Here is a 14,709-nt window from a genome sequence, read left to right as displayed (position 1 = left end):
AAGCAAGGTCTAGTAAAATCGCGACATCAACATTAGCATTGTGACGTCACAACTTTGAACCATTTTGACGTCATACGTCAAGCAGTATTACACTAGTGTAATATTGAAGTGAAAATATTACACTGCAGTAACTTCAACGAGCGAGTAATAATTGTAAATATCTGCATACAGAATAGACCCATGTAGATCCAAATTAGAACTGATCTTCAGTAACCCATGCTTGCAGTAGGAGGCAACTAACAGGATTAGGCCGTCAGACTTGCTGACTTGGTTGACACACTGGTTCCCAGTTGTGCACATCAATGCCCATGCTCTTGATCACTGGATTATCTTGTTTGATAATTTACAGACCTATACTGTTGGAATATGACGGGGTGTGGTGTAAAATTAAACTCATATATACATAATAATTGTTAACATATCTCTGATGTCCTCACACTAGTGTATGCACAATATACCCCACCAGTATCACTGTAGTCAGTGAATCAGTGTGTTCTTATATATCATTTTCAACTCCCTGGAGAGTATACCCAAGTTGGCTAAGAGGCAGTAGATGGGTATGATTCACACTAAAATCTCATGACAACCTTAGCACGACATTTGCTTTGTGGAACGGGCTGCAATCTATGGAAACGCTCATCAATCTTGCATCAACCACTTATTAAATGCTTCACAATTTGTACTGATTGGGTAAACTCAAACCACCAAAGGTTGAGTGACCACCCTTACTTCTGACAGGTTTTGGAGTTGTCTGTTCACTGGGTGTCTTCACTTGCACTGTGTCGGTGGCCATACTGCTCACACCAGCAGCTGGCTGGCTAGGTGCTACCACGGCAACAGGAATCTCCTCCTCATTCTCCGAAGAATCAGACGAAGTCTCCTCCATGAAAGGTGTGCTGCGGATCTGAGCAGCTTTCTGCCAAAAAATGGAGAGGTTTACAAACAGGAAGTTTATGCCTTTACTTTACAGACTGAAGTAAACTATGTGGACCTGTACTCTCTCTTCTGAAGCCTTTAACATGAGACTGCTCAGCGGCCTGTCTTGCATGACTTGAGTGGATGTTGCTTTGTGTGTTTGAAGTATGTCTAACACCACTCTGGACAGAATTGTAATTACATCACAGTCTGTCAACTTACATCCACAGTTCAGTGTATAATAAAGCCATTCCACTTTGATGAATTGCCTATAACCATTCACTACCATAGTATCAGAATCACATTCACCAGACTAAGGAAAGCTGTCCAATCAAACCACTCTCACATGTATGAAATGTTCCAAGTGATTTCAGCAAACCAAAACAAAGAAATTTTGCTGCACTGATCAAGGCGACGTATAAAAATAGAATGAAGATGATACACATGATAATTACAGATGGCTACGTATGAGGAAAGCCAAAATGATGCAGGTATCAGTTGTTTTGTGCTTTTGTGAACAACCTGTGGTGTGATGATGACAAAAGCAGCTGTCATCAGGCTCCTTAAATTTGTCATTCTGCTGTCTGTAATCAAGGCTAATTTAACATACACCTGGATGTGATCTCCAAAGCCATGTCATACTTACACCTTTGAGAGTTGCATACACCGGCACAGTGAAGTCCCTGTACAAGTTGTTGGCTGCATGGTTCTCCATTATTGGGGAAGGTTCTGGGGATGAAAACAAGGAATGATTAATGCAATTCAGACACCATTTTGGTGACTATCATAGCTCAGTGTTAGTGCCCAAACCATGGCAGATTTTGCAAGCGCTAATCCATGTCTTAAAAACATGCTGACATATTTACCATAGCTGGCTATCTTAAAAGAGGCCACCAAACCAGGAGCCATCCATTCTCGGCAGCCATTTTGGATGTATGATAGCCATTAAGTTGAGCAACAGACCATAATTATTAGATGCTATTCAGTACCCCATTTGGTACACTAAATAATGCTTTAGTGACACAAAATTGGATTTCCACATGTAACCCTTCATATCTATTTTCATTTCCTCTTCAAAACGAAACCTTGGAAAGTTACACCCTACTGGCTGTGTTAGAACGATCATACTGACCTTTAACCTCTGACACTTTCCTCCATCCTTTGGTCCGCTTGTTGGCTACTGCATAGATTCTTTTCTCCTGTTAAACAGTAGATACAATCATGTTTAGTGCTGTAGGAAGGCCACTGGTACATAAACACAAATGGTGACAAAAGTGAAATGTAGATGTATACACACTGTCTTACCTAATGACCACTTGACTAACAGTGTAAGGCCAAGTCCATGTTTGCTTTCATGGCAGGAAATCAAGAAATAATTTTGATTAAAAATGATTTTGGAATTATGTTTCTGTAAAACATGTTCATTTCAGAGACTAGATGGTAGTCTAGGTACTATGAAAGTAAACTTGGGCCCATTACATTGAGAAAATAAATTATCTCCCCTGATGTGTCAAGGGAGGAAACTCTGTCTACCTTCAAATTGCATACTGATACAAGGGTCAGAAAGCTATTAACCATTAGAGATTCATGGCCAGGTGAGGTTCTCAGTGTCGTTCCTGCACTGAATGCTGTATATTGAATTTAGCTGTTGGCTCCTATTTTCACTTGAACAGAACCAGTATCCAGTATAATGAACAATCGGTATAAGAAATCATGGGAACTGTGCAAAAGTTTGATGAAATACTGTATCTGTTTGAAACATTGATGATGCCACTGCATTGACAGAAAGACTGTGATAAAAGGTGTGAAAATACATTATAAATGGAACATTTGTCCTGTCTTTCCGATGACACTGATCTGATCAAACAACCTGACATTTTCATCAGGGGTTCCATAAATATGTTCTGCTAATAAAATAGTGCTAGTAGGTTTTACAGTGTGATGAGTGTATCCAAAGTCACTCAGCATACTCAAAACCTCTTCTCCACTACTACAAATTACAATGTGAGTGAGTGAGTTTAGACTGCACTCAGCAATATTCCAGCTATATAACAGCGGTCTGTAACTAATCAAGTCTGGACCAGACAATCCAGTGATCAACATCATGAGCATCGATCTGCGCAATTGGGAACCGATCACATGTGTCAGCGAGCCTTACCACCTGATCCTGCTAGCTGTCTCTTACAACAAGCGTAGTCGCCTTTTGTGGCAAGCATGGGTTGCTGAAGGCCTATTCTACCCCGAACCTTTACGGATAACTACAAATTACAGAAAGTAGGATTGAAGTGATAGAAGAGTTTTGAGGAGATTAAAAATGACACAATTAATTTTGGATTTTGTGGAATTATATCCAAATTTTTTCTATTTCTCTTTTACTCTGTGTCAGTATACCATAGCTTATGGCATTGAGCAAGCTCTCTCTATTTACTGGTTCACAAAGTAGATGGGGGAATTTTTAAGTGAACTTAAGTAATATTAGAACATGATGTTTTAGAGTATATCTTTCATCACATGAATAACTATTCCCAAAGTCTATACTCTGAAATGTGTTCCTCATATCACAGAACTCGACGTCCATAAACCCACAATAAAACATCAGATTAAATTTAGGAGTTTTTGAAGATCTCAAATAAAAAGACCATTTCAGGGTCCCTCACCTAAATACATTACTAGGATAGTGCATGTGCAAACTACTCAGACATGTGCCCTTCTCATGCACACACTGTTGGCACATGATTGTTTACAAATGTGAGTGAGAGTAATTTTAAGCCACTTTTAGCACTATCCCAGGAAAACCATTGTAGGGGCTTCATACATTGTGTCAGTAAAAGGATGGGAACCTAGGTCCTGTTTCTCCAAGAGATTGTAGCGCTGAGGTGATTGCAACTTCCATATGTTAACATAGATTTATGACAGTCATACTGCTAAGATTGCTTTGTGAAACTGGTCCCTAGTCTGCAGCAGTCTGAGCATGTCCTTATATGACTAGGCAACCAGATTCAACAAATACAACACATTCTTTAGGCAAAGTGCTTCCTGAATTATTTCCATAATTTCTTAAACAAGTTAAGGCATCCGCCTTTTCCAACATGCTGCACTCCCCTTCCCCTGCCTAAAGCTCTATAGCTAATGCTGTTACTAAAGTCAATAGGACTCACTGAGGTAACTGGTTTGGTCTGAGGTCCCGAGGTCTGTTCTGTTTGTTTAGGCACATTGTTGGTAATAGTCACTGATCTTCTTCCTGCTGCCCCTATGTCTGTTGGGTCCGAGTTGGCAAAATGGTGGACCTGAATATCCACTCCTGTGATCAGCTCCCTGTGAGGAATAAACTCCCGTGCTGTGTTGTCCGCATGAATTAATGCTCCCGGCAACTTTTCTTTTCTCACTCTGGGTAGAGTAGCTATTGCTGAAATGTTTGAAGCATCAAAGTTGACGCTGAAGAAGTTTGTTGGTGTGCTTGGAGGTGCATCGGGAAGAAATGGCGTGAGAGGGGTCATGGGAGTTTTGGGTGTGAGACTTATTGGAGTGATTTCCTCAGCAATGACGAGATCTTGCTCATCAACTTCATGTCCATTAAACTCTTTCTGAATCTGTGATATAGACACTCGAGCTCGTTCCAGCATTTCCTCACTCCCATTGCAGGAACTGACAAGAGAATCCAGTAAATGGGCACTCTGGAGAATTTTCCGCTCAATTTTGATCTGAGGTGGATTTAAACGTTTTGGTTCGTAGATGCTTTCATGGTTTGCATCCACCTCCTGGTACAGCTGCTCATGGTCCATATCTCCCATCGACTCCTCACTCTCTCCTTCAGAAATGTGTTCTTCCGCATCCTCAGAGCTACTTTGTTTGCTGGACATCTCTCGATGCATGGCTTCCAGCACTGAGCTGCGAGGTCGTTGTGGAATTTCAGGCGGCTCTGACCCTCTGGATGTGGACCTGGAGATGGATCCCTCCTGGAACAGATAGACAGGATGTTAACTGTACAACCCTGTTTCACAAATACCTAATAGGGATAATTCCATACACTGTAAACCCAAAGTCACTGTGTTCTTTAATTTCATTGCTCGAAAAAACATGATCGAATGGTATTTAAACCTGATAATTACAAGACTCTTCACTGCATCTAGTTAACTACAAATAATGCTTCCACCATTTTCGAGATGTCTTCAAGGGCACTTCAACATTTGAACTTTCCAAATTTCAATGTTGGCACCACTGAACAAGCTTTTGGAGAACTAGATGATAACATCTTGGAACCACTAATGCAGGATTATTGTAAGTTTTTAATTAAGAAAAAAATAGATCAAGAAAAAGATTGCAACATTTTTCGAAGAACTAATCCAGATAGGCAAGATATTAACTTTACAGATCCTGTTTCACAATGGGTCAGTATGGCTAATTCCATACATCAGAGTTTATAAGTAATGATCATCATACAGCTCAGATTATTTCATACCAGTTTCCAAAAATGACAAAACTTTAAGCTTGGTTCTACAAAGACAGTATCTCAGCTACTGTAGGGCAATAGTCCCTAGGAGAGCTCTATATAATGTTGATTTACTTTGACAGTAGGCCATATCTGAGCGGTTCTTTGTTTAAACCTGTAACATCAATTTATAACACATCAGGTAAAAAATCAATACATATCAATACCAAGTCAGTAGACTATATCTTATCAATACTAAGTCAGTCGATTACATCATAGAAATACTTAGAAAACCATATCTTTGCTGTACTAAGGCAGCACATGATACCTTTTCTATACTTAATCAGTGGTATACATCTTAGCTATCTATAGTAAGATTGTAGACTGTATCCAAGTTGTAATCAGATCATATCTTGTCTATACGAAGTCAATAGATTATGTCTTAACTATACTATGAATGCTGACAATATCCAAAATGTATTCAGACAATATCTTGGCTAAATTAAGTCAGTCTATTCTATGTGTACACAACCTACACAAAGTTCCCTCATGGATAATGCTTCACAACTTAAAGAAACCTTGGCCTAGATTTTCAAAGCTCAAACAGTCATAATTGCCATATGTTAAATTAACTTAAGATGATCTTAGTGCTAAGAGAGCTTAAAAAATCTTGGCCCATATCTTAGCTTTAATTATTTGATATCTTAGCTATACTAATTAGATAAAATCTTAGCTTTATCAATTAGACTATATCTTAGCTTTACTAATCAGACCAAATTTTAGCTTTACAAATTACTAACTATACCAAATCTTAGCATTACTAATGATATATCTTAGCTTTACTAATGATATCTTATCCTCTCTTTCCTAATAAGACCGTAACCTAGATATACTAATGATACCATATCCTAGCTTTACAAATTAGATATTATCTTATCTTTATGAAGTCAGCAGACCATATCTTGCCATTCGTTCAGCTAACACGTTACAAGGTACAACTGCAGCTGCCTTGTTCTAACACAGCCTCCGTGTACACACAGACCGACCTGCATTTCAAGGCTGAGTCTGTATATCTCCTTGACGGCCTGGGCAGGGAGAGACTGGAGGCGATCACGTAGCAGTTCCACCTGTTGCTGTAGCATGTCGTTCTCACGCTGGATCTCAAGGTTCTGTTCTTCAAGCTGCAGGGTAGACAACACACATAAAGTACACACACTATACAGTAGGCACACACTACACATAACGTACACAGTATACAGTAGGCACACACCACACATAACATACACACTATACAGTAGGCAGTCACTACACATATTGTACACGAGTGAGTGAGTGAGTGAGTGAGTGAGTGAGTGAGTGAGTGAGTAATTGAGTAGTTTTTCACCACTTTTAGCAATATTCCAGCAATATCATGGTGGGTGATACCAGAAATGGACTTCACACACTGTACCCATGTGGGGAATTGAACCCAGGTCTTCAGCATGATGAGCAAACGCTTTGACTACTTGGCTACCACACTGCCCGTACATATTAGGTACCCAACACATAAGGTACACACAACACATTAGTTACACACTATACAGTAGACACAAGCTACACACTAGACATACACCACATACTCACTACATCACACAAGACAGACACCACACCTCGCACAGTACACATACAAGGCATAAGATGCACACAACACACAACATTCAACAGACAGACATGCACACACAGTGGACACACACCACTCAACAGGCACATATAAAAAGTTCAGTGTCCAAAAACTGCACAAATGTACTACAAGCATTTGAACAATATGCACATTGGTTCCTAATTGTATAAATGTCAAAATACTTGCAAGTTTTTGCCAAATGGTTGCAAAAATTAATCCAACATAACTATGTCACTGTACAAATCTGAATCTGATTCATAAAGTTTCAGCATAGTTTTAACAACATATCGAATGCCTTTCAAAATGATTTAAAATTTAGGCATCTCCAGAAAGAAAATAAAGACGTCTTACGTCTTGTCCTTTGATCACAAGATAACATGAGGTTGTAAACTTTCTTAATTTGTATTGTTTTATTGAAACAATTTCTACATCAGACATGTATCTGACTGGTGGTGGTTTGATGTTGAAAATGCATCTTTATCAAAGACCAGGACTTTAAGACATGTTCAAGATCAAATCTTACTGCAGTATATCTTTTGAGAAATTACTTCAACTTAAATATTGCAATAAACACCTCTTGGGTATTTCTAAATGAAATATACATGCAATCATATGTCACTGTGATACATGCAGTAAATAACATACATGACACCCTTGTCCCTCTACATGAAACATACATGACACCCTTGTCCCTCTACATGAAACATACAGGACACCCTTGTCCCTCTGGATGAAACATACATGACACCCTTGTCCCTCTGGATGAAACATACATGACACCCTTGTCCCTCTGGATGAAACATACATGACACCCTTGTCCCTCTGGATGAAACATACATGACACCCTTGTCCCTCTGGACGAAACATACATGACACCCTTGTCCCTCTGGATGAAATATGCATGACACCCTTGTCCCTCTGGATGAAATATGCATGACACCCTTGTCCCTCTACATGAAACATACATGACACCCTTGTCCCTCTGGATGAAACATACATGACACCCTTGTCCCTCTGGATGAAATATGCATGACACCCTTGTCCCTCTGGATGAAATATGCATGACACCCTTGTCCCTCTGGACGAAATATGCATGACACCCTTGTCCCTCTGGATGAAACATACATGACACCCTTGTCCCTCTGGACGAAACATACATGACACCCTTGTCCCTCTGGACGAAACATACATGACACCCTTGTCCCTCTGGATGAAACATACATGACACCCTTGTCCTTCTGGATGAAACATACATGACACCTTTGTCCCTCTGGATGAAATATGCATGACACCCTTGTCCCTCTGGATGAAACATACATGACACCCTTGTCCCTCTGGATGAAATATGCATGCTATTGTTCCTCTGGATGAAACATGCATGACACCCTTGTCCCTCTGGATGAAATATGCATGCTATTGTTCCTCTGGATGAAACATACATGCCACCCTTGTCCCTCTGGATGAAATATGCATGCTATTGTTCCTTTGGACGAAACATACATGACACCCTTGTCCCTCTGGATGAAACATACATGACACCCTTGTCCCTCTGGATGAAATATGCATGCTATTGTTCCTTTGGACGAAACATACATGACACCCTTGTCCCTCTGGATGAAACATACATGACACCCTTGTCCCTCTGGATGAAATATGCATGCTATTGTTCCTTTGGACGAAACATACATGACACCCTTGTCCCTCTGGACGAAACATACATGACACCCTTGTCCCTCTGGACGAAACATACATGACACCCTTGTCCCTCTGGATGAAATATGCATGCTATTGTTCCTTTGGACGAAACATACATGACACCCTTGTCCCTCTGGACGAAACATACATGACACCCTTGTCCCTCTGGATGAAACATACATGACACCCTTGTCCCTCTGGATGAAACATACATGACACCCTTGTCCCTCTGGATGAAACATACATGACACCCTTGTCCCTCTGGACGAAACATACATGACAGCCTTGTCCCTCTACATGAAACATACATGACACCCTTGTCCCTCTGGATGAAACATACATGACACCCTTGTCCCTCTGGATGAAATATGCATGCTATTGTTCCTTTGGACGAAACATACATGACACCCTTGTCCCTCTGGATGAAACATACATGACACCCTTGTCCCTCTGGATGAAATATGCATGCTATTGTTCCTTTGGACGAAACATACATGACACCCTTGTCCCTCTGGATGAAACATACATGACACCCTTGTCCCTCTACATGAAACATACATGACACCCTTGTCCCTCTGGATGAAACATACATGACACCCTTGTCCCTCTGGATGAAACATACATGACACCCTTGTCCCTCTGGACGAAACATACATGACACCCTTGTCAATCTGGATGAAATATGCATGCTATTGTTCTTCTGGACGAAACATACATGACACCCTTGTCCCTCTGGATGAAACATACATGACACCCTTGTCCCTCTGGATGAAACATACATGACACCCTTGTCCCTCTGGATGAAATATGCATGCTATTGTTCCTTTGGACGAAACATACATGACACCCTTGTCCCTCTGGATGAAATATGCATGCTATTGTTCTTCTGGACGAAACATACATGACACCCTTGTCCCTCTGGATGAAACATACATGACACCCTTGTCCCTCTGGATGAAATATGCATGCTATTGTTCCTCTGGACGAAACATACATGCTAATGTTCCCATACAGCTGTATGTGTTCTAAAGTCACAGACTCAGGTTAGGTTTCCTCAGAAGCAATACATAAGTCATGAAGCTTGTTTCTCAATAAGCCTATCATGATATCCTGCAGTTTGGACTTCAATTCCTTGAGTTGAAATGTACAGGTTATAAATCATATATCAAATGCCTGTGCACTGTTAAAACAATCGTTACCATGGGAGGCCTCTTATCAATATGACACCAATGTCCAAAAGAGATTGTATCATTACATACTATTCAAAAGAAGTTAGGAACAATTTGATTTCTTCATGGTATGATAAATTAACTAGAGTATTATAAATTAACAAAGTCCTTAACTTCTTTCCAGTAGATTATGTATTTAGTCAACCTGTGCTGAAGAAAACTATTACCCACAGGACTAATTAGGGTGAAGTGGACTTCTTCTGAAAGTCTACAAGATGATAATTGTGTGACTATTATCCACATGACTAATTAGGGTGAAGTGAACTACTTATGAAAGTCTACAAGATGATACTTGCATAACTACTATCCACAGGACTAATTAGGGTGAAGTGAACTACTTATGAAAGTCTACAAGATGATACTTGCATAACTACTATCCACAGGACTAATTAGGGTGAAGTGAACTACTTATGAAAGTCTACAAGATGATACTTGCATAACTACTATCCACAGGACTAATTAGGGTGAAGTGAACTACTTATGAAAGTCTACAAGATGATACTTGCATAACTACTATCCACAGGACTAATTAGGGTGAAGTGAACTACTTATGAAAGTCTACAAGATGATACTTGCATAACTACTATCCACAGGACTAATTAGGGTGAAGTGGACATTTTATGAAAGTCTAAAAGATTCTTACAGCATAATGACAAAATGGAATATCATGGCCATGATAATGGCAGACATACGTCATTTGCAGTGAAAAATGACAAGTTGTTTGAGTGTCTCACCTCATGCAGTTTGTTTGTGACCCACTCTTTGATCTTGAGAGCTTTGGCTTCTACGATTCTGGCGTCATGATGTCTCAGCTGGGTCTGACATTCAAAAAGACAAAATGAAATTCAATATTTTACTCTGAGTGTGCTGACAACTCATCACTTTATTGAAAGGAAAAACAAATCTTCAGAGATAATAAAATATTGAACTTGCTCAATTTAAATACCTACAATTTGCTTGAAATGAATTTCTTCATGTTATTCAATATGTAAACACAAAAAGTCAACTTTTGATGCAATATTGTGATTAATAGCATTTGCAACAAAACAGTGAGTATTCTTTATTCCATTATGATGGAATCTGAAATACGAAACACAAATGAAAAAAATTACATGCTTGTCAAGACCCTACGTACAAAACTGACTGACGAATTGCAATCAAAATACAACATTTCCGTGCATTACGTTCCTAATGACTATTTGTCAAAGCAACTCTTCAAACGTTAAAACACAAGCTCTGAGCCAATGAGCTCTGGCCTCAAAGCTTTCCAACTAGAGAAAGTGACTTTTTCCTCCACTGATAAAAATAAGTCTGTTAAATTTTCAATCGATTCTTACACTTTCAAACATGGAACATCGGTGTTGTAAATGAACTGCAGCTGAAGTTCAGTGCCACGGGTAAAAACTCATCTAATAGATTAAGTAGTTACACCATCTTCAAGAGAAATGTGAAAGGCAAACGTGTCACAAACAGCGTTTGAACAAACACTGATCAAAGATGCTGTCGTGCTTGACTAATAATCATTCACCAGATCCCATGCTTGACTGACTTCGTTATTACAACTGATCACAACTCCATCAAAATAAGTATTTTCACATCACAAATAATTCATAAACTTCATTTCCATCTTGGGCGTTTAACATCAAATATGTGGAAAATTGTATTCCTTTTAAATGTGAATTTAAAGGAATGCAAATCCTTTTAATGTTGTAGATTATTTTTTCTCCTCATCTTGCAGTTTCATTTGTTTAAAGTCAAATCAGTGAAAAGCATAATATTAGAATTTATTGCGTTTGTATTGATCAAAGTGACGAAGTGTTTAATGGAACACTCTACGTCAGCATCAAAGACATTTTTATTCAACACACAAATATTTTAATGGAGCGTCATTATGATATGAAACTGTTTACACATCAAAACATTCTTTTTCACTATTATGTTTTTTTCTGAAAGCACTTTCACAGCACATCAAATCCATCATATTTATTTCAAACGAAACAAATATTAACAATTTCTCGCCAAAATATCCATGACTACATAATTTGCACCTACCGCCATTCAGGCATCTATTTGTCAATAAAGAAAGACAGATTCATCTTCCAAAGCTTACCATGCGTCAAAGCAAACAAGTACCTCCTCATATGTTATTTAGCAAAACCGCTTTCCCTTCAACAACAAATAATCCTAACTTGTGTATTTGTCTTATCATATAATAGAAAAGTAATTTCCTCCAAATCCCAGGAATGATCCGTCCAGAGCACCACATACATAGCAGCAATGCTGTCTGCAGGTGATCACGCTCATCAGCATCACATAAACATGCACGGAGAAACAACATGCCGATAATCTATGTTTTTTCTTCCCGCTGGATGTTGTTTTTGAGCCATCTTCCGCTAATTCCCTTCTCTCCATGCATGGCCCACTTGCCTCATTCCGTGTAATTTGTAAATGTTTATTTGGAACATTCCAATCTGGATGGCTGCTCCCACACCCCGAGACTTGGAGGGAACACTTGGGGGCAACCAAGTGTATTCTGTACCTTCTGTGCTACAGAATTCTTTACTGATGTTTTCTAAACAGCTTCAGTGGCAGTGAGTCCTTGAGGTTTGTCTCAATGTAAGAGTGCTTTTTAGCAAGATTCCAGCAATATCATGACATCAGAAATGGCCTTTCTATATAAACCTGATGTGTGCTTTTCACTGTATATTAAGTCATCTCTTGTTTTCCCAGAATAACAGCATTTGAGGTTTTTGTTTTGGAGGGACAGGTTATACACTTTGCTAGAAAGACCTCCTCCCAGGTTCAGGTGTTACTTTTTGCTGGTACGACCGCTACCCGGGTTTTACTTCTCCTAACTTTATATGAACATCAACTTTCAAATGATACATGAGTGTTTGAAACCAGTTAGAAAATATCGTTGAACAAATTACAAATGTTTTCCTCAGCGAGATTCAAACCTCAAGTCTCTGATTTGTATGCAGATGCTCTACCGATTGACCACCCAGGCCAACACAGCTAGTGGGGTTAAATTATCTACTCACAAGTAGTCAATTAAATTGATTTTTTGCATGCTTCATTTATTGTGTATCTTCATTAAATGATCATCTACATTGTAATCATCCATCACTGACGGTATGTATGATAGAGAAAACACTTTTCCTGCTCCTCAGGATTTCCCTCACCCTCCGGTTTTACATTGTCTACCAAAACCTTGGAGGCGTGTTTCCTCCTATACATGCGGAATTGGTCCTTGGAAACTGTTGGGGTTTTAGGAGGGAGCTAACTAAATGAATATGACAGGGAGACTCAGCGACTGGGTTTACATTATAGATTGCTGGTGACAATATCAGTCACTGGATTGTCTGGTCCAGATTCCATTACAGTCAAGCCACTGTCTTATGCTGCTGAAAGAGGATTTTGATGACAGCTAAAGTGTAGTGATTACACCTTTGCCCCAATCTTTCTGGTCCTGCACGCCATACTTACAGCTATGCGAACTTTGTTCATTTGATGTACACTGGCTTCAGCAATGCAATGTCCCAGCGATATAACCTTTGTTAATAATCAGATCTGAACCAGAAGACACAGAGAATCATGTCATGAACACTGATGCACACAACAGGGACAACATGACATGTAATTCACCAATCCTGAATGCATGGTCACTCATTTACTCACACACTCTCTTACTTACCGGTGAACTAATTCTTTGGAATGCATATTTCACTAGCTCACAGAGTTTTACCAGACACCAGGTGCAATCTTACGATGGGGTATTCCACTAGATAACATGTTGTCCAGATAATTTCACCAGACCCCTGATACCAATACAATGAGCATACCAATGGACAACAACTTCTGGGGAGTTTTACCACTTGTGAAATATTGCAGTTCAACAGTGGATGCAAATAATATGCATCACAAGTCCTATGAGACTCCAACAAACTATGGCTACATGAATCATTAAAACTAATTCAGTTGTAGCCTGCATTTCAAATTACAATGATCAGAAACACATCAAGTTCAGTGTGACCTGCCTGAGTTGAAATATTACTATCCTGAACTTTCATTTCCACGAAACACTTTAAGAACATGCATAGATTTCAGATCACATGCAGTAGCGGTCTGTAGAGGTCAGTTGACATATGTCATGTCACCAGTCTGTGATGTCAAGGTCACAACAATTTATAAATACCCTCTATAGGATGCATGCCCCCAAACGTTAGGGTTTGGGTTAGCCTTTCTTTCTTTTCATTTCTGGGTGGTAAACATACCCTATAGTGGCTCTTTAGATAAGGTTAAGCTTTTGCTTGATCAAGCTTTAGGTTCAGGTTGTATTCCCACCTGGAAATGATGTGTCAAGCACATTTCGGCTTCGTATTGCAAGAGCACTGGCATAAAAACCAGCTCACTCACTCAAACATTAACTGAGTGAGTGAGTGAGTTTAGTTTTACGCCGCTTTTTGCAATATTCCAGCAATATCACGGCATGGGACACCAGAAAATGGGCTTCACACATTGTACCCATGTGGGGAATCGAACCTGGGTCTTTGGCGTGACGAGCGAACGCTTTAACCACTAGGCTATCCCACCGCCCCTCAAACATTAACTACTACATGATAGTCGAGGTGGGGTTTCTTATAAGAAATGCCTACAAACATGAGAACACTTAAGTACCATAACATTCAACTTTGTCCCAAAGGAAATTTATATGCTCTATAAGCAGATACTTGCAGTCTGAAGCGGTACTAGCTTCATAAACACTTTAAACTGTATTTTCA

General features: G+C 39.5%; 1 protein-coding gene across 4 annotated transcripts in view; it reads right to left on the bottom strand.

Annotated features, from left to right (window-relative positions):
- LOC137293808 (pleckstrin homology domain-containing family H member 2-like) overlaps nucleotides 1-14,709 on the bottom strand; it is a 181,320-nt gene that overhangs the window by 24,555 nt on the left and 142,056 nt on the right. For all 4 annotated transcript variants that reach the window (XM_067824557.1, XM_067824558.1, XM_067824560.1 and 1 more), the window contains 6 exons: nucleotides 10,663-10,746; nucleotides 6,391-6,525; nucleotides 4,074-4,871; nucleotides 2,048-2,114; nucleotides 1,562-1,644; nucleotides 730-916 (listed from right to left, as the gene is read on the bottom strand). In XM_067824557.1, coding sequence (XP_067680658.1) covers nucleotides 730-916; nucleotides 1,562-1,644; nucleotides 2,048-2,114; nucleotides 4,074-4,871; nucleotides 6,391-6,525; nucleotides 10,663-10,746 — 1,354 coding nt within the window. The remainder of the gene's footprint in view (nucleotides 1-729; nucleotides 917-1,561; nucleotides 1,645-2,047; nucleotides 2,115-4,073; nucleotides 4,872-6,390; nucleotides 6,526-10,662; nucleotides 10,747-14,709) is intronic.

Source organism: Haliotis asinina, chromosome 8 (genome assembly GCF_037392515.1).
Source record: "Haliotis asinina isolate JCU_RB_2024 chromosome 8, JCU_Hal_asi_v2, whole genome shotgun sequence".
NCBI lineage: Eukaryota > Metazoa > Mollusca > Gastropoda > Lepetellida > Haliotidae > Haliotis > Haliotis asinina.
The sequence above is the reverse complement of the archived record's forward strand: the minus strand, read 5'-3'. Positions and strand labels throughout refer to the sequence as shown.